Raw genomic sequence first — 19,236 nt, 5'->3', positions numbered from 1 at the left:
CTTACAGAGATTTTAACTTTAAGAGGATTCGGCTGGTCGTGGGAAAATCGATTGGGTTTTTCGGGTGTGAAGAAGAAACAAGTTGAAGCATTGTAATGTCACGATGGAGCGATCGTGACTCGATGGTCCTTCATAAGATCGTCTGCGCTCTGGGACCAAAGCGACCAGTCAAAGAAAAAGCAGAGCTGCCCTCTCTCTGCCTCGCCGATGGCCTTCCAACGGGCCTCGGTGCTCATCACTCTGCGGCCTGTAGTTGCTTCACGAGGGCCTCCTGCAGCGTCTCCGCCTGGTCGCCGGGGAGATTCAACAGGAGCCGTGAGGACGCTCTAAAGACTCGTCCGGGCTTCTAGGGAGATTCACTTCGGAATCCAGAATAAGGGGCCGGGCTCGGTTCCAGCGAGGACAAAAAGTCAAAGAACGTCCAACTGAGCAAACGCAGCGCTGCCAAGCCCTCTGTGTCGGGGCGCGCCCCCCCCCGCCCCCCCCTCGGCTAACGCTCCCCCCCGCCGCTGAGCTTCCCGCGGTCTGTCTCGTGAAGGAGGGGGGACGCGGGGACAGGCAGGTGATGTAATAGGCAGAAAGCTTTTCTACCCCCTCCTTACGTGCAACTCTTATTTTAGTACATCTTAAAAAGAATACCTCAGGTTCATGATGGACATTTAGAGATCGATGGCCTCCTCATGTTTGATCGATGGATAAAATATCCGCCTATTTTGTCTTCATTTTCCGTTCCTTCACTGGAATTTGTCCTCTTCCAAGATGTTGCTTCTGCATTTTTGAAAAATGAAGAATAGCTTAAAAAAAAAAGTCACAATTCTCCTACTGGCCTGTTTTTAATGTATTCAATATGAATACAATGCACCTTGAAACCTTGGCAATGCAGGAATTCATCTCACCGATCCCCAAATGTGGGACTGAGAGGTGGAGCAGTGACATCATAGACGCCAGAGAGCAGCAGAAGGTGGAGACGCCTCAAAACGCATCACGCTCACTGCGCCGTTGGGCCATTGAGTCGATTTTTGTTTTTCCTGTGATTTATTCGCACATTACCCGCGCGACTTCCCACCGCAGTTAATGAAAGCTCCGCGCGAATCCCCTGCAGAGCATCGCGACCAGTGCTTGCACTAAATAAGCATGAAGTGTGCTGCCACATGGGATCTACGGTAGGAAATGACTATTTATAGCAGGGGGGGTGGGGGGGCTGGATGGCCGTGTGTGTTTGCATTTGAAACCGACTCACTAGATGACCAGAGGTGTGTGTGTGTGTGTGTGTGTGTGTGCATGCATGCTTAGAGTGCAGCTCTAAGCACGCGAGCCGTACACTGTTTACACAGGACCCACAAAGCCGCCCCCCTCCTTGTTGTGCATGCGTCACACTCACGTGATGACCAGCGAGTTGGCGAAGAGCAGCGTCCCCAGCAGGCCGCGGCGGCAGTCGGCGTTCTTCCTCTGCCGCTGGTGCATCTCGCCGCCGCAGTTGTCGCAGCAGCGGCACATGCAGAAGAAGAGGCCGATCAGCGGCACCAGGACGGCGAACACCAGGCCGACCGCGGCACACGCCAGGAAGCCTATCTCGTAGTAGATGGCCTGAGGTCAGCGCGGGGCGGGGAGGGGTTGTGGAAGATGGAAAAACAAAAAGGGAGATGAAACAACAAGAAGGGGAAATAGAATGGGGGGGTTGGGGGGCCAGGTGAGTTGGTGGGTGAGGGAGAGAAAAAAGGACGGGTTAACAACGGCATGAAGGAGAAAACGGGAGGACATACACAAGGAGGCAGAGGATAACGTGAGCTACAGATCTAGAAATACCCGGGAGGATCCAAAAGGGAATTGAAACAATAAACGCACGTTGCGTAACAATGCCGGAGGATCTTGTCTTTGTCATTCCTAAAATACGAGCCGATTCAATGCTCGACTTCCTTGAAATGACTCCTCCCACACACGTAGATTTGTAGCTTAAGCTAAAAGTGGCTTTTTTTAAATGAATTTCCAATAAACCCCAATATGAGCACCGAGAGGACAGCAGCACGTGAAGGATGATGGGAAAACGCGAGTCGGAGCCACTCGAGCTACGGGCAGCTGTCAGACAGTTGGTGGGAGCGTCACAAGGTCATTGTGGGCCAATCAAGAGAGAGCACAGGAACGCTATAACTCTTTTCACATCCCCTCATCTGAAAGCCTCAGTAATCCTCACCTTTTGATCAAAATATTCGAGGTGACCCAACGCCTTTTCTTTGACATTGAGTTGCTGTTTGGCAGGTTCCATCTGCCCCGTGTCATGTACCGCGGCGCTCCCTCCTAATTCTGCCCCTATCCACGCCACACTCGGCACGGGCAGAATTGAACAAGGGGGGGATCGGCAGATTCCCAAAGCGCAGGTCGACTTGTCACAACGATGCTCAACAGCTTCTCGTTGTGAAAGGGATCAAAGCCGGGCCGCTATCGGCGCTCCTGAATGGACCAACTGCTCTCGTGGCTGATTCACACTAATCTTAATCCCGCCTCCATAAGTCAACGAGCCGGTCCCCTCCAGGGTTTTTATCAGCTTTTTTACATGACTGAGTGAAAAGAGACGGCTTCTGAACCCCGTTGAAATCTCTGTGCAAATTCTCAAGAGGTGGGAAGTGAGACATGAGACATGAGACATGAGTGTGCGTTTTGCTCAGTAGGTTCAAAACAGAAAAAGACCCCAATCGGACCCTTTCTTGTGACATTTTTTCATCTAGTATTTTTTTCCACCTAATGTGATGGCTTTTTCCCCATTACATTTTTCTTATCAAATATTTATTGATTTAGTTTTCTTTTTTTTGCATCAAATTTTTCCCAAAAACATGGATCTTTTGCAAAGATGGAAAATAAAAAGGCGACTTTCCAATAAGACCAAACTCGATGATGAGATGGCATCATGTTTGATGCTAAAATCCATCAGATTTTGGACCTGGTTCATTTTTCTTTTTGTTAAAACGGTGGAGTTGTGCTTAACGTTTAGTCTGGAGTGTTGTTCTTGAGACGTGAGATGTGTATCTGGTTACTTTTTGTGTATCTGGTTACATATTGTAGGGCTCAACATCGGTGTGTTTCTGTGACAGATAAGAGACTCAGCATACATTCATTTAAATCTTTAGGATTTAGGAGCCAGAGGGTGTTACCCTAACCCTCCCCGATTGTGAGATAAATGCGTTAAAGAAGACTCTGAAAGAATTGACGTCACACCCAGTTTTTTTTTTTTTTTGTTTTTGGTTCATTGTTGTGCTCTGATGGGGAATTGGATTGGATACCACTCTGGATCCACCTCGTGATATCGTGATATCTTTGACCTTTGATCGCAGCATAAAGGCTTTCATTCAACCGGGACATTTCCCCGTTGAGGTCGTTGTGTGTCGCATACAATGGAAGTTTCTCCTTTTTTTTCGGTGTCACAACTCAACGCTTTTGGCCTCGATATAAAATAGCGCAGGAGTCATTGATCGGTTCTGATCGAAGCAAAGAACCACCAGCAGGAAAACAGAGTTCAATCAATCATGTAGCTCCCGCATAAAGGATGGATAGGTGAGAGTCTAAGGCGGCGCCTGAAATGCAACAACGTTGTGCCATTTTAGCTGTAGTTGTGCAGTTCAGTGGAGGGTGAGTAGACAGGGGAGGGTGTGCCACTGTGGAGTCCAGTGTGGGCAAGACTTTACCTGAAGGGTCAGCACTATGTTCTCGGGCTGGGGGAGGCCGGAGGAGATCAGAGCAGATTCAGATGAAGAGGGCATGCAGAAGACGAAGGCAACGCAGCGTCAAAGAAGAAGCGAAGCCACAAAACAAAAAAACATGGATGAAATAGAACGACAAAACACAAAAAGAGAGAAATCAATGGATTCGGGCATGCATGTCCACATGGTGTCATTTTGTCAGAGGAGTGAGAGGTTCAGAAATGAAAAGAAAACATCTTTGGTTATCAAAGTTGTTTCTTCTGCAAACCGAAGTGATGTATCTCTCTTTAAATTCACAGGTTGGTGCCAGAAGCAATGAGCATTTTTTCTTTTGGGTGCCAGTGAAAAAGGTGACTTTGCCTTGGCTTCCTAAAAAAAGATGTCAACACCTGAGAAGCGGTGGACTACGGAGCTTCTCAGAGGGACATCATCATCATCTCCTGTAATAAGTTCATCATCATTTGCTGCTTCCAATCAGGAAGAAAAATATTGCAATAACGTGAAAAAGAATGAAAACATCGAGAATCATATTAACACACAGACACACACAGACACACACACACATGCAGGTACCTTTTGGTATTCTGTCTGAATGAATCCAAATTTTTCCTTGGCCAGTTTGACGATCAGATCTGCAACAACAACAAACAAACATTGTTTTTTTTAAATATGCAATCAAAAGCTGCCTTTTATACATTCAGCATCTTCTATCTCCTTCCACAATGTGTAAGAAATGCAAGCAGCCTCGTGGATGATTGGTTGGTGAATGCAGCAACCATGAAGTCATTTATGGTGTGCACAAAGCTAATGACTTTATTTTATAAAATCAATCGGCAATAATCGGCAATAATCGGCAATAATCGCTAACTTGGTTAATGACTTTAGGAAGAAAAGTATGACTGTAAACAGAATATTTTTGAGGGCGTCGTTTTGGGCTTCAAGAAACCCTGCTGGTCATTTCCCACATTTTACGACATTTCATACAACCAAATACTAATTAGCAAATTAGTCAACCTCAAATATTTCAAAGGGTCAGTTAACACATCTGCATTAAGGAGAGACATGGGAGCTTGGTTTGGAATCTCTCCTCAGTAAATGTGAGCTGCGAGTGGCCATCTTCAACCTTTGACGAGTTGGTGTCAGGAGTTGGTGTCAGGATTTCTACACTATTATTTCATAGTGTTATAAAAGAAAAAATAAAGATGGAATCACTTGATTCAAAGTGAACAAATCCAGCACCAATCACACACTGCGCGCCTGCGTTCTCTTTCTCATCAACACCTTCACAGCGACGACACAGACAGCAAGTCCTCGGCTTCCCAAAAATAACTTGCAAAAAGACACCGGGGCTTTTTTTTTAGTTTTGTTTCTCCTCCTGCGATGCAGTGTCTCCTCTTGAGGAAGAACACACCCTGCAGATAAACTGTTGACAATAATTGTTTTAATTCCATTTAAGTGCAGAGATGTGGATGCGTGTGGGGGCCGCTGGGGGCTCGTACAGCGCCCGTTACGACGCTCTCCCCCTCTGAAGCTGTCCTGTCTAATGGCCTTCATGCCAAAGGGGGTTTCATCCCCCCTCTCTGTCTCCGGCTGCTTGTTACAGAGCTACAGCAGGGTGCAGCTCAGGTGCCTTGCTCAAGGGCAGTCCGATAGCAGCGTGACGGCTGCGACCAGTTACAGCCCCCCCCACCCCCTCCTCCCCCTGACCTCACAGAGGAGGGGTTTTCAAATTCCTTTGGTCCCCGCAGGGTCAAAACTGTAACCTTCGCAAAACAAAGATCTCCACAGCTGCACAGCGAGCCCTTTCAGGCCCAGAGGTGTGTCTGCATGTGAGGAAGATCTGCTTCGGCGCCGACCTCGCAGAGAGGAGGAAGAGGAGGGTTGGAGCACCGATCGATAGCACTTTGGGGAAGTATACCTCGTATTACAGTGCCTCTCCTATGAATTCAATGCATATAAAGTGTTATTATTTTATCAGACAGAAAAAAAGGCCCCAAAAATATTGAGTTTTCAAATTTCCCCTTTTTGTGTAGATTTGGTTTTCTGATGATCAATTAATTGTCCTATCAGTTTTTTTTGGCTCTTTTATATGTAGTCCATAAATGTTACAAGTGCCGTAAGAAGTGCCGGTTGGAGGGCACGGCTGAGCTTTGGGTCTTCTCGTGCTTTCATTCGGCTTTGACCAAGTGGATCGGAGACACAAACACAAACTCAGAGCGAGTTAAGGAGCGCCGAGGCCGCGTCGGTCGGCGTAAACAGACGGACAAACGAAGGAAGAGCAGGTTAAATCGCCGAGGGACCAAATCGACGGCTTCAACTCGCTCTGCACCGCGGGGGGGACGTCTACTCGCCTTAAAGACAGGAACTTCACGGGGAAACAAAGGAACGAGTGAATCCCCGCGAGGAACAAGAGAAGCGGCACAAGACGGAGGGAAAGGAACGGAGGAGGATCAAAGACAAGAAGAGGAGGAAAGGTGAACGACAGAAAAGCGAGGAGGCTGCATAAATCCAGTGAGAGGCGTCTAATGCCCCCCCCCCGCTCGTCCTTTCAGGACGCTGCGGCCTTTGACCGCTGCCGGGCTGACCTTTTGTTTGGACAGGTAGTGAAAGCGTTAAGTACAGATGCGAGGGTGAACAAACGCAGAGGCGGGGGTCGTTACAGCAGACTTAGCGAAGCGTTGCGAGGAGCTCGAGGCGCGGCGGGAAAGAATTTTTCATCCGTTTCACTCGGCGGGAGCCGCCTGCTCAGAGGAGCGCAGCCCCCCCCCCCCTTTTCACCTGAGTCTGCCGAAGATACAAAGAAACGGCAGAGAGAAGAGCTCCCTCGACGCATAGTTTGCTCAAGGTTTCTCAGGGTGCACCAGAGCCTCTCCCCCCTCCCCCCTCCCAGAGAGAAAAGACAGTTCCTCTGGAGTGTTTGGTTCTAGCAAGCTGAGGACCAGAGCTTCTTCCTAAGACGTGCTTGTGATCGGCTTTGGTCGACCGCAGGGCCTGTTTTTCCGAGCCTTAGATTTATCATCCGGTTCAACCCTGAAGGAACACACACACGACAGATTTGATCCACCCAGAATGCACTTCACCCCTGACCGATTACATCTTTAACTGCCAGATAGAAAAAGTATTTTATTTTTTTATTTTATCGAAAAGGACCGACACCTGCAGGAAGACGGCATCTTCCGTTTGATCGTTAGTGGATCATTTTTTCAAATGACCACATCAAAGCTGCTGTTTATTCTGCTCGTCCTCTTTTCACCAGAGATGGATGGGAAAAAACAGCGTTCCCAGAAATAGTTTTATTTTAGGATACAATTTAAACGTATCAAATTATTTGTTAGTTTTGACTGTGATTGATTCCAATGGAAGCCAGTTTTCCCCTATGTCAAAAATAATCTAAACTAAAAGTATACTCCAAGTCTTCATGTCACCAACACTGCTTATTGAAAGCCATACCGTAATACATCATATCTATTCATTTTACTATGAGACAACAATTAGTTAATGAAGTGGAATGACAGAAACTCCATTGAGTTTCATAATCCTATAAAAGTCTCAATTGGAAAATATTTTGTATATTGAAAATGTAAATATCTCTGATAAGTAATTGTGTCATATTTGCATAAAACATGTGTTTAGTGCGTTCATCAGAGAGACACAGGAGGGAAGAACAGCGCCAGCAGCGCGGGTGTCATAGCACCTACGTGTGATTCCGTGTGAAGCCTTTAGTTCATTCTTCTCACGAGGAACCCGTGTTTTGAGGGGACGTGTTTTGAGGGGACTTGTTTTGAGGGGACGTGTTTTGAGGGGACATGTTTTGAGGGGACGTGTTGTGAGGGGACATGTTTTGAGGGGACATGTTTTGAGGGGACGTGTTTTGAGGGGACGTCCTGTGGCTGCGTGATCGACGGGAAGCTGTCGAGATGTCTGACCTTTTGTAAACTGTTCAACTATTCATGAATATCATGTACCGTACAGCCGTCTGGGAAAAGCCGATAACCTCGTCCCGGTGGGAGTTTAAAGGCCCCTTTGTCCAGAAAAATGCCACACAAAACAGGTTGGATTGACAATGAAGTCCCCTGGAGGGAGGGAAGGGAGGGAGGGAGGGAGGAGAGGGGGGACGACAAGTGATGAGTGTTGAAGGGCGCACAAAGCACTTTTCTCCACAATGGTGCTGAAAAGAGACACTGAAGCACCGCAGCTAGAAAGCTGCCCTTCTGCGGCAGATGATAACTGCGTGAAGCTCTCAGCCCGAACCTCGTATGAATCAATTCGGTTAAAAAAAAAAAAAGTTCCTTTGTCAGGGACACTCGCTCAGACGGCGCCTCGGTTCTGATATCGCTTGTTATATTTCAGTAGAACCCATTGAACATCTTTGTTTACGATGTAAAAACATATGGAATATCAGCCGGTTGAACCCGTAGCACCAGCATCAGAACATTGTTCTGCAATGACTGCTGCTTCTCAGTGAGGGAGACCTCAAGCACCTCTAAGAAGCTGCTGGCTTCACCATTGAAGCTCCATTCATGTCCTCACACATTGTTAGTGGCTCTGCATAATAAGACGGAGGTAAAGACCCAGAGTGGAGACAGCTCAGTGTTTGTCAGGTGACAATATTAAGAGCGAGGACGTCTCTGTGTGCAGGAGGATGGGTCGGGTCGGGGAGGGGGGGGGGGGGGGGGGGCAAACACGGGACTCTCACCAAGGAGGCCTCTGTGACCCCTGGACTGTTGACTCATTCGGGTTGATCCCTTAACGGAGGTATGCAACTTCATGACAAACATACGTAACCCCCCCCTCAACAGATCACAGAAGAGATCTGTGATCTGTTGAGGGGAAGAGAAAGAAGATACTCTCTCAGAAGAGGGGGGATAGAAAGATAGATCCATACATTAATTTGCAAATAGACGCATACATAACGATAATGAGGAGATAAAAAACACACCCAGTTGGAAGATGATTTTGCTGCTGCGATGACCTGAGCTGTATTTACTTCCTGGAACTAAAGGGGGGGGGGGGGGTGGATTCCAATCAACTTGCTCCCAAAAAGCCACCAGCCGAATCCACCAGACTGTAATACCCCCCCCCTCCTAAGCCTCGGCACTTGTCTGTGACACCGTTGCTAACAGGCTTAAGACCAAACACAAATAAATGAGTAAGGAAGTGAGCCTCAGTAAAAGAAGATGAATTTCCACACCACGAGAACTTCATTCAGCCACGTTCTGCTCCTGCAAACGAAGCCGGGACTTTCTTATTTTACTGAACGCCGTTGACTCCCCCCCCCCCCCCTCCCACAAAGTGATCTGGGGACACACATCGGCACCGGGGGGAGAACTTTGGGGACACAAACAAGGCGTTGAGCTGGTCCCCTGCGTAAGGTCTAAAAAGTGTTTATGGTTAGCGACCAGCTGGCGACGGATGAGGAGCCACGTGACCCGCCCCCCCCCCCCCCCCGGGAGTCGCTGCAGGAGAGTGAACATCAAAAACAAGCCTGTTAAAGCTCATGTTGTTGTGTGTCTCCTCCGTTTGGCCCGATCGACTCGATCCAGTGTGCAGCTTCTCTGTCTGCGGCCCCCAAGTCACCAAATGATCAATGAACGAGAAGTGGAAGCGTCTCTTCTGAATCGCAGAGTACGTTCACAGTCCGCCGTTCTTCTGAAAACACAGGAAGCAACCACCGGTTTGTTGTGGATGAGCCAAACAGAAGGCAGATTAAAAGACAAAGGGGACCAGCCAAGGACACCTGAACCCGAAATTGAAGCAAAGCACCAACGGCGCTTTTTTGGCAGTCAAAACTGCGCAAAATCACTCCAGCAATTACGGCCCCCGGGGGACCAAGATGGAGGTGTGATCAAACAGAGGGTTTCCCGCCATAACGAGCGCATATGTCGCCGCAGTACGTTTCTCTTCGAGGCCTCACGCTGCGAACAGACGCCAGCCTTCCCCGCATGTCTAGCAACGGAAACCGTGCCAGGGATATTGTTGCTATGCAACCAACTAGTTTTTCAGTATTTTTAGACTACGGCTTGGGCTCCTTTCTCGCGTTTGCTGGACAAGTGAAACGAATGGAAGCGAACAACAAACAATCATCGGCATCGCCAGCAGACTATTAACCTCTGACCTTCATCCCTCAAACCGTGAGAGCAACAACGGCTGTGGCTGCAATTGTCTTCTCAGTGTGGCGTAGCCAAACAATTGCAGATGACTGTTAATATGAATAAATACAAGGCTGTTTATGTATTTTAAAGAGTTCGGTTTGAGACCTGCTGTTGAAACGTTTGCTTGCCTTGACATTCTCAGATGTGGAGGGAACACAAAACGTATAGTTTGTGACGCACGGGGCCAAAAGACATTTAAGAAAACAAATCCAATTGAGATATTTGAGGAACACTACCGTCTTATGTTTGTTGACAAATATATTAAAAGGATCTCTAGCCATCAAATGAACCTGATTAAAGGTCATAAACAGCTTTGATTTGGTGGGTTTTCCTCCACTCGATGCTCCCATCAGACCCCGTTGTGGTAAATGTCTTCCAGTGAATGTTAGTGACTTGACATTTAACCGAAATGTTTCCGATAAAGGACAGCAGCTGTGTGTGTGTGTGTGTGTGTGTGTGTGTGTGTGTGTGTGTGTGTGTGTGTGTGCTCGTATCAGAGCTTCCTTCCCATGAGCTTGGTGCAAAAACAACTCCGCACAACTTAAACCCTTTTGTTACCATAGAGCCTGTAACTATGGAGAGAGAATCAGGCTCAGCTTTACACAACAAATAGACAGCCCCCCCCCCCCCCCACACACACAGACACACACACAGAAAACTACAAAGTGGAAAGGAATTTAATTTAAAACTGTTAATCTCTGTCCCAACTAGTGACATTTGCAGGTCTAAAGGGAGGTTGAGAAAACATCAGTTGGTCATGGCGTTGACGGGACACGCGGTGTATGAAGAGGACTTCTAAACAGTCACATTCTGTTTTTCCCACACGAGCCGCAGACCAACGTCCACGTCTCTCGTCCACGTCTCTCGTCCGCAGGGACGCGCGACCCGGGCCTGCAGACTTTTTGCACGTGAATAAAGTCGACAGCCTCCCCTCAAGTGGAAGTTACTTTGACGGATAGAAATGCACGACGAGAGGGAGAAACACGCAGATGAAAATAAACCTGGGCGACACGGCAACAGACAGTAATAAAGAACGATGGACTTCAAACTGCAGTCCGCCGACTTGGAGAAATGACGAAGACAAAGTGGACTGATGTGTGTAACGTGTATCTGTGTGTTTCAGTGGGTAAATGTTCTATCTGCACATGGTGCACCTTTTATATTTACCTCAGCCTCGCGCTTTAACGCATTCCTCACAGAATGCCTTCAAATTACCCGCCATCTGCTAACAGAGCGGTTTTATCAGTCTCAGCGTCTCGGCCTACACGCTTAAAACACGCTAAAGGAAAGATGTGCAGGGGCTCATTTTCTCGATTTCATTGTTACGTGACAGCGTGGCATTGTGCTCCCCCCCTGCATTCGTGCCAAAAAGGCATCGAGAATCCAGCGGATCCACGGCGTTGGAGCCCCGCATCTCTCAGGCCAAAACACCCGCTCAATCCTGTAGGCTAAGAAGTTACTTAAGAGCCCGAGGACAAAAGGGCCGAGCCGTCTGGTCGGGGCGGCGCGGCGGGCGGATTGGCTGCTGCTGTGTGCCACGTCAACAACGTCCCCGGATTACCGGCAGCTAATCGAGGCTGAAGCCGGAGTCCTGCAGAGGTGACAGCGACGGACAGGAAGGGTGCAACCTAACGTCCACCCGCCGACCCTTAACTTCAAAAGAAATCGTCAATTTCGACGGTGTTAAGGCCTCCATTGATGCACCCAAACAACACGCCTCGTTTCTCTGGAGTCAGAACCGCTGACCGAGCCGAGACCACATAACAGGGCCCGCAGAGTTACACAGGAAGGCCTTTTCTTTTTTTGTTCTTCCAGAGCGGTCATCTGCAGCCTGACCTTCCTTCCCCCCCCCCCGCCGCGCACATGTGCAAAGTGTCCCCCCGGAGTGGACTCTAAAGCGGGCAAAGCGGGGGGGGGGGGGCAGCTCTCACGCCGACGCACGCCTCTCTACTCCTCGTTTCTTTTCCCCTCTCTCTCCTCTTGCCGCGTTAAATAAGCCGCTCTGCGCAGCTTTTCTCCGCTCCAGCGGCCTTTAGATCTTCGCCTCCACCTGAGCTTGGAGGGGGGGGGGTTCTTTGGGTCGGGTATAAAAAGGTGGTTTTGAAGGGAAAATGTGCATTGGCAAAAAGCGTGTCTGAACACACTGCAAAATGCTTCAATCGCATTCTTGAGGGACACAAACATGGAGAGACGAGCAGTTGATGGATTACAGCACAGCGGCCTCCTTAGTGGGGGGCGGGGGGGGGGGCAGTTTGTTTCACAGGGTGTCCGCTCGCATTAGCTAGCGACAGACGATCGCTCTGAAGATGCACAACGCGCCGCTGCTGTTGATGTGATCGGAGGGATTTCACGGGGACATAATGGACTGTAACTGCTTAATAAACTGCGACAGGTTTAACGGAACCATGACTATTTATTCATTGACTGACCTGGGAAACTTTTGGCATTTGGTATTTTCAGCACCAGCTTTTGTCAGTTGAAGTTTAAGCGGAACATTTTACACACGGCTGGTTGATCTTTCAGCGCATATGTGCAAATGTGTTCATTTTAATGCATCATCAGGTGGTCTTGGGATTGTTAGTGTTTTTTTTATGATTTAAATGACACGCATATCAATTTTTCATACCGAAACGCCTCATTTACAAGTGGCCCGCCTCGTCTGCTTGGCTGAGCCCTCGGGGAGACTAATCCACGATTTGTGGATCCATTTCAGGAGCAACAACACGGAGCCGAGGGCTATTTTGATGCCTTTTCAGGCCGTAGCTGCAGGCGAGGAATTAAAGCGCCGGTACAATGTTTCTTTCTGTGTTCTGATTATGCGGCGTGATCTTCTCCCACAAAAAGCTCGAAGCAGCCGCGGCTTAAGCGTTGAAAGAAGCCGGCGTGACGAGAGCGTTAGCGGTTTGCATCCTTCAACCTGCTAGATAAAAGAAGAAAAAAAACTCCGAAGAGCGTCCTCCTCCACTTTAACAGCCATATGCAACACGGCGTAACATTCCTTCTAAAAAAAACAACGTCACAGATCATTTCCATCCCCACCACAAACACACATGAAAACAGCCAAAGAACAGCAAAGAATCAGGCTGCAAATGGTCACTCTATGTTTGAAGATGGATTTAACCTCTGTCCTTTGGGGGCTGGTTTGCTTTAAAAAAATGTAGAACGAATAATAAATGAAAATATACAAAGCCTTAAGTGCACCACCACAGAGATGGAAAAAGAGAAAAGTATTACATCATATAGAAAGAATGAGATGACATAACAACGTATACATTAAAACGAAGCTCTGACTCACGAGTATTGTTTTTTTAACACACACACACACACTGTTACGAGCCGACCTACAGTCAGCGCTGTGAGATGTTTGGATTTATTTCCTTGCGTACATGTTAGTGACACAATGAAACACCTGTAAATAAGGTCACCCGTGTCGCTTCTGCACGTTTCCACCTCGCAGTGACGCATCGCCTGCGGTGATCAGCGGGGCCTTATGTCGGGGGGGGGGGGGTGTCGGGAAGGCGGGGCCTGACGTGAGCGCATGTGACGGCCTCGAAAACAGCGCAGAGGAGCCTCGGTCATCATTCTCTCCGTCGGCGTCGACGCTGCTGAGGATGCAGCATTCCGTAAACCGGCTTATTTATAGAGGGGCCGGTTTGCCCGGATTACAAATGACACGACCGTATTAGTAACGTGTGGTCGGTTTAGATCATATTAACTCATCATATGATTAAGTCAATGGGTTTGATAATTAATGAGCCAGTTATTATTACCGTGCAGACTGATGTTGGCCATGTTTCGACAAATGAAACAATGTTTTCTCTGTCAAAAAGCAGAGCTGTCGCGGAGGAAGCTTTGTTCCGACTGACAGATAATGTTGCTTTATGTTGACAGACCCAATTGCAACCATGACGACGAGGAATATAAAACCCAAACTGTCATTTTTAACTAATAAAGCGCTTCATTGTGGACCTCAGGAAACTTGCCTCCAGATTACTGGGTTACTGGAGCTGGTGGGATGGAGACTGGTGTGAAGGTCAGGATCTCTGCTTCCTGTCACCACCCGACAAACTTAGATAACACAGTTCATACAGTTATGCAGTGTTCCTTTCTCCCTGTGTGTGTGCCCTCCCCCAAATGACGTATTTTTCACGATGATGGAAATATATATAATATCAGAGCGGAATAGCAGCGGAACACGTGGTTTTGCAAGTCATTGCTTTCTGCTTGTTTTCCGTTAAAAGAAGCGGGAAAATGATGAGAAATTAGGATTGCAAATGTAAGCCCTTCTGGGGGATCATCACAGCCTCTGATGTTAATCCCAACACACGTGCTCGCTGCCCAAGAAATCTTCCTTCCGTTTCGGTTTCGGGAGGCCGCCCGCTCTTCAGTCACTGCGGCCTCCCGCAGTCGCCCCCAAACGCCGTTGACACCCCCGACAGGTCCGGGCCGCCGGGGGTGTCATTCGGTTCTTTGAATGGATGTGAGCATGCTTTTGCAACAGATTATTAGTGAATCTACGATGTGATGCTCTAGATTTGGAGAATCAAAAACGTGTGTCATTGTTTGGATTCTTTAACAAAGACCGGAGCTTTTGTGTCAAATCTTTTTGAGGACGTTTCTACCTTTGAACATGAAAGACGTCAATGCAAAATGTCTCCAGCTTGTGATGCCAGTAAACCTCCGGAGGCGCGTCACGTATGGTGCTTCGATCTCGAGGGTTCCTCTTCAGATTCTTTTTGATGTTCACGTGTCTCTGACTGAACGCCACCGCCAAAGAAAGACGCCAGTCTCCCTTTTGATGAGCGTTAAATAACAATCCCGGCTCACCTCCCTGCTGCAGCGAGACATGTCTAAGAGACGGTTTCCCTGGCAACTGTTCTCTGGTCTCGAACCAATGCCAGACCCCCAGCGGGCCCTCCGTCGTCTGGAGGTGCGGCCTCTCGAGGGGAGGGAGTACAGTCAGCTAATGAGGAAAACATTTCCAACGGGGGTCCGCTCCTCGCCGCAGAGCCCCGGCGAGACGAAATAATGGACTCGTTCCGAGCGAAAGAGTGGAGGATGAAGGCTTTGAATGTAGATGTCTAAGGTAACGTTTTCTGCCTGAAGTGTGAACGCAGGAAACGCGTAAACTTGACCCCTCCAGGTCAAACCGGACGGATCCAGATGTGCAACCTGCGTAGACTGAAACAACAACGCAGTACGGCTTGTTGAAGATTGCAAAGTGTCGTGTTTCATCGGTGGAAAGGGCTAATGGGCCCGTGCATCTGTTTGGGCAATTAGCAGCTGTGTGTTGGTGGGAGGGAGAGATGCATTGTGGGTAGGTTTTTAAGGTTTGTTTTGCAGCAGTCAGTAAGAGGGGACTCGTCAGTTGGAGGCGTTCGATGTTTCTACAACACATCACATGTTGGTTGATCAGCTGGAGATGTTTGGTATTTTTAGAGAATAAACAATAATGAAAACACTTGAAGATATCAACATAATGTGTGTATAAAAACAAGCTGTGAGATTTGAGATTTTTATTGTCTAAGTTTAAGTTGTTGTTGAGTTCAACTCGTTAACAAAAACACTTTTTTTATTTTCCTTCGAGGAGTCAGAGATTAATTCTTTAAAATGTGGGCTGCTGCGGCCAACACCCACCCACCCACACACCCACCCCCACACCCACACACACAGCCACACACACACACAATCCAGTCACAATCCACTGGAGTGGAACCCATAACACAGATTATTTTTCTTTACTTGTCTTTACGTTTGCCGAGTGACTTCTTGTCGTTAATAGAAGTGACAAGTTGTGTTGGTCCCACAGGGGAGAGCGGAGTGAGGAGTGTGTGTGTGTGGGGGGGGGGGTCTCCTGCAGAGCAGCATTCATTCACATCTCTGGATGCTGCTGTTAAATGGCCATGGCTTTTATACCAATGAGATGAAGCCCAAAACAATAAGGCTTTCTAATCAGAGTGGGAAACTAGAGCCTGAGCGTGCTGACCAACAGGGGATCAGACCCCCCCCCCCCCCCCCCCCCCGACCCCTCCGCGACCCCCGAGCGCTGGTGACAAACTGGGAATCTAAAAGGCCAACGACATATGGAGCAGTGGCTTATGGGATTAGTCAATTAGCAAGGTGAGTGACTCAGAGAGCTGCTAATCTCCGCAGGAGAGGACGGACACAGGCTGCGATGCGTGGAGAGGAGGCGCGTCTCCTGTGCGTCCCGGGCCCAATTAAAGACGCACCCCGACGTACGTACGCGCGTGCGTGTTACGGGCGATGGGGGCATGGGAGCATCCATTCGTGCAAGAAAAACACGGGTTTTCAAACCGGCCGCGGAGCTCGTGGGGCTTCATCAAGTGTAAGTGGTGGTGACACAGCACCGCCAGAAGCACCACCAGGAAGAACTGACTGGACGCGCGCAGGCTGGAGGTTGGGTGGAGGTGGGGGAACAGTTTGTAGCAACGCCGAACTAACGTTTCCATAAAAGACAACTCGCCAACATTCCTCCCCGCCCCCCTCCCCCACGGGTCGGAGCGCGCTTACCTTGCGGGAACGCGTTGGGTTGCACCACGCAGAGAAAGGCGCGCACCAAGTGGAACAGGATCCCGATCGGTCCCGGTTCGTAATGGGCCAGAGTCTCGTAAACTCCCGCCGGCACGTAACCGAAATCCAACTTTCCCGGCGGTGGGAGTCTCCGCGGCTCCGTGTCCTGTTGGAGCTCTCCGGACGCCGGGAGCACGCACAGCACGCACAGCAGCAGCATCACCGGGATCCCGGTGCTCCGCATCGCGCCGAGATGACACCGACGGACTCGCCGTGAAAAAAAACACCGGGGTCAGGAGGATGACTGCGTGGGTTCTTCTCTCCTGGCACCGGAATACAACAAGATAAGAAGTGGCCCCTGCGGATGGAGCGGGTCGCTTCTCAAGTCCTGGTGGCCGCGCGCAGACTCAGTCGGTGCATGGTTCCGGTCTGAAGGCTTTCAGACGGACGTTAACCGGGAGATCTTCTCCGCTCTGCGATGCGTTGGGTCCCACCGAGAGGAGCGCGCCTGTCACTTCCACGCCAGCATCTGTGCGCACGGAGCCGCGCTGCGTCACGGGAGCGCGCAGAGAGATAGTGGGGGGGGGTGCTAGGGTTACCCTTCCAGAGGGAAGCGCTCCTCCTGCTGGGGAGAGAGAAAGGTGGAGTTCATCTCGTGTCTTTACGTCTCAGAGAAACGTGCAGCAGTGAAATCTAACTGCGAGGTGACGTCACTTACTCTCTTTAATAAAGCTGTCGGAAGTAGTATTCAGATCCAGTTCAGATGCAAATACTCATTATGGAGAGAAAAGGCCCCTTGATATAATCTCAGAGTACGAGAACGAGTACCTCATCCTCGTTCTTCTGTAGTAAGGTCGAAAAACAAGGCTTGGCTGTATTCCACCTTAGGGAACCCTCTTTCCTGCCAACAGGTGCTCCCTGTCTTCCCCGACCTTTGACCCGCCTTTCTTCCACCCTAAGGGCACACAGAGGATACCTGGAGGAGAGTTGGGGGTTGGCAGCGATCAGGTGACCTCAGCTTTTGTCTCTTTGCACAATGGCGTCCTTGTCCTCACATGCCCCCCCCCCGGAGAGAAGGGGGCCTCCTTTGATCAGCACCTTTCCTCACTGGTCACACACACTTTGATCCACTTAATTTGAGTATTTAAAACGTGGGCAACAAAAGAGCAGCTATGGAGCATTTGGAGAAAATAAGTCATTGCATTTTTTTCAGTGGGGTTGCTTTTCCCAGTGAACATTTTTTGGTTGAAAAGACGTTAAATAAACATCTATGCCCAACGTTGAAAAGACGTTGCAAAATGGTTTAAACGTGAAAGTTGTTTCAACGCCTATTGGCAGACGTTGAAAAGACGTCTATATTTAGACCACATATCGTCTACGAATAGACGTTGAAACAACTTTCACTTTTAAACCAATTTTCAACGTCGGGTCATAGACGTCTTTTTAACGTCTTTTCAACGGCAAAATTGCTCGCTGGAAAAGTACAAGTTACACAGTCAGATGTCATGTCAACAGCCCTTAACAAGGACAACACAATTTGATTATTTTGTATTGATTCATATCAATATAACAACACTTTTTCTATACAAAACAGAATACAAAAATAAATTATATTTTGTGAAAATAAACTATGAAATTATAAGTGGAGCAACAACCAGTTAGTTTAGAATTTTGTGTTTGTAAACCATTTTTCTGAATCATTGGCACTTCATTTTCAGATTCTGTAACAAGATCTGGCTCTGAGTCACTTGAATCCGGATCGTATACCTGAAATCAGCTCCGTCTCCCTCATCGTCACTTCAATGATTCAGAATGCACAGACACCCCTCAGTTGCAGATGCCTCTAGTCAACAAGTTAATTCAATTCAATTAATTTTATTTTGTTCAACCCAAAATGAAAAAAAAGCCTGAGGGAGCTTTACAGTCTGTAAACGTGCAGCATCCTGTCCCAAAACCATCACATCGGCATAGATAAAACTCCCTTCAACTGGACAACACTTGAACAGTGGAGGAGTGGGTGTGTACAGAAAGAACAACTTAAAGATGTACAGTACGTTCAATTCCTACGACAGAAATTATTCAAATTCTTCAGAGTAGTACACCAGGTGTAAGGCAGGACAACTGCAGGGACAAACTCCATCAGATGTAACCTCCATCCACAGGAACCTGTGAGGAGGGAAGAACAAAGACTTTAGGGAAAAGGCAAAGTGTGTAATTTGGGTTTATGACAGTAATAAAAAAAGTTTAATAATGATAACAGCAGCAGGTGTTTGAGAACCCTTATTTATAGATTGTTTACTTATGACATTATAAACAATTTATGGCATTTGTGGAGTAACATTTCCAGGTATATTATGGTGCGTTTCCACCGAGCGGTACGGTACGGGTCGGTACCCTTTTATTTGTGTCTCCACTGAGAAAAGTACCAAAGATCCGCACCGTACCGTACCACTTTTTGGGTACCCTTCCGTTGGGGTACCTGGCACAGTTGTTTGGTACTAAAGGCTGGAGCTAGACTCACTGCAGAACGTTGATTGGTTGAAAGAGTGTCGTCATTTGCGCGTGCCGCAAGGGGAAAAACAACACACGAAGCGCCATTTTTAAACTACAACACCGTCGCTGCGCAGCATTTACTTTAACAGCCACATATCGAAACGCAAGAACAGGATCGACTGTATGTCCATTGTTGTTTGCGGTTAGCTTTCAGTTATCGCGCGATCGAATGACGTCAATCTACTTTCCGTCCAATACCACGCCTATCAAGTGACGTTACCACTACTTTCTGGAATACACCACGCCTATCAAGTAAGGGTACTGTTGGCGGTGGAAACGCTCGCCAAATCATGGTTAACAGAACATGG

The 19,236-nt window shown here is 48.3% G+C and overlaps 1 protein-coding gene across 14 annotated transcripts in view; it reads right to left on the bottom strand.

Annotated features, from left to right (window-relative positions):
* prom1a (prominin 1a) overlaps positions 1-16,953 on the bottom strand; it is a 37,858-nt gene extending 20,905 nt beyond the window's left edge. For 7 of the 14 annotated variants that reach the window (XM_062560494.1, XM_062560496.1, XM_062560497.1 and 4 more), the window contains exons 1-4: positions 16,376-16,952; positions 4,266-4,324; positions 3,678-3,704; positions 1,382-1,587 (exon numbers count right to left, since the gene is read on the bottom strand). In XM_062560494.1, the coding sequence (XP_062416478.1) occupies positions 1,382-1,587; positions 3,678-3,704; positions 4,266-4,324; positions 16,376-16,619 (536 nt within the window). In that variant the 5' untranslated portion in view covers positions 16,620-16,952. Of the gene's footprint in view, positions 1-1,381; positions 1,588-3,677; positions 3,705-4,265; positions 4,325-16,375 lie in introns of all 14 variants that reach the window. The other 7 variants (XM_062560486.1, XM_062560492.1, XM_062560493.1 and 4 more) reach the window with 3 other exon arrangements.
* Positions 16,954-19,236: the final 2,283 nt, after the last annotated feature.

This window comes from Pungitius pungitius, chromosome 2, assembly GCF_949316345.1.
Source record: "Pungitius pungitius chromosome 2, fPunPun2.1, whole genome shotgun sequence".
NCBI classification, from domain to species: Eukaryota; Metazoa; Chordata; class Actinopteri; order Perciformes; family Gasterosteidae; genus Pungitius; species Pungitius pungitius.
This window is presented reverse-complemented; position numbering and strand designations above follow the sequence as displayed.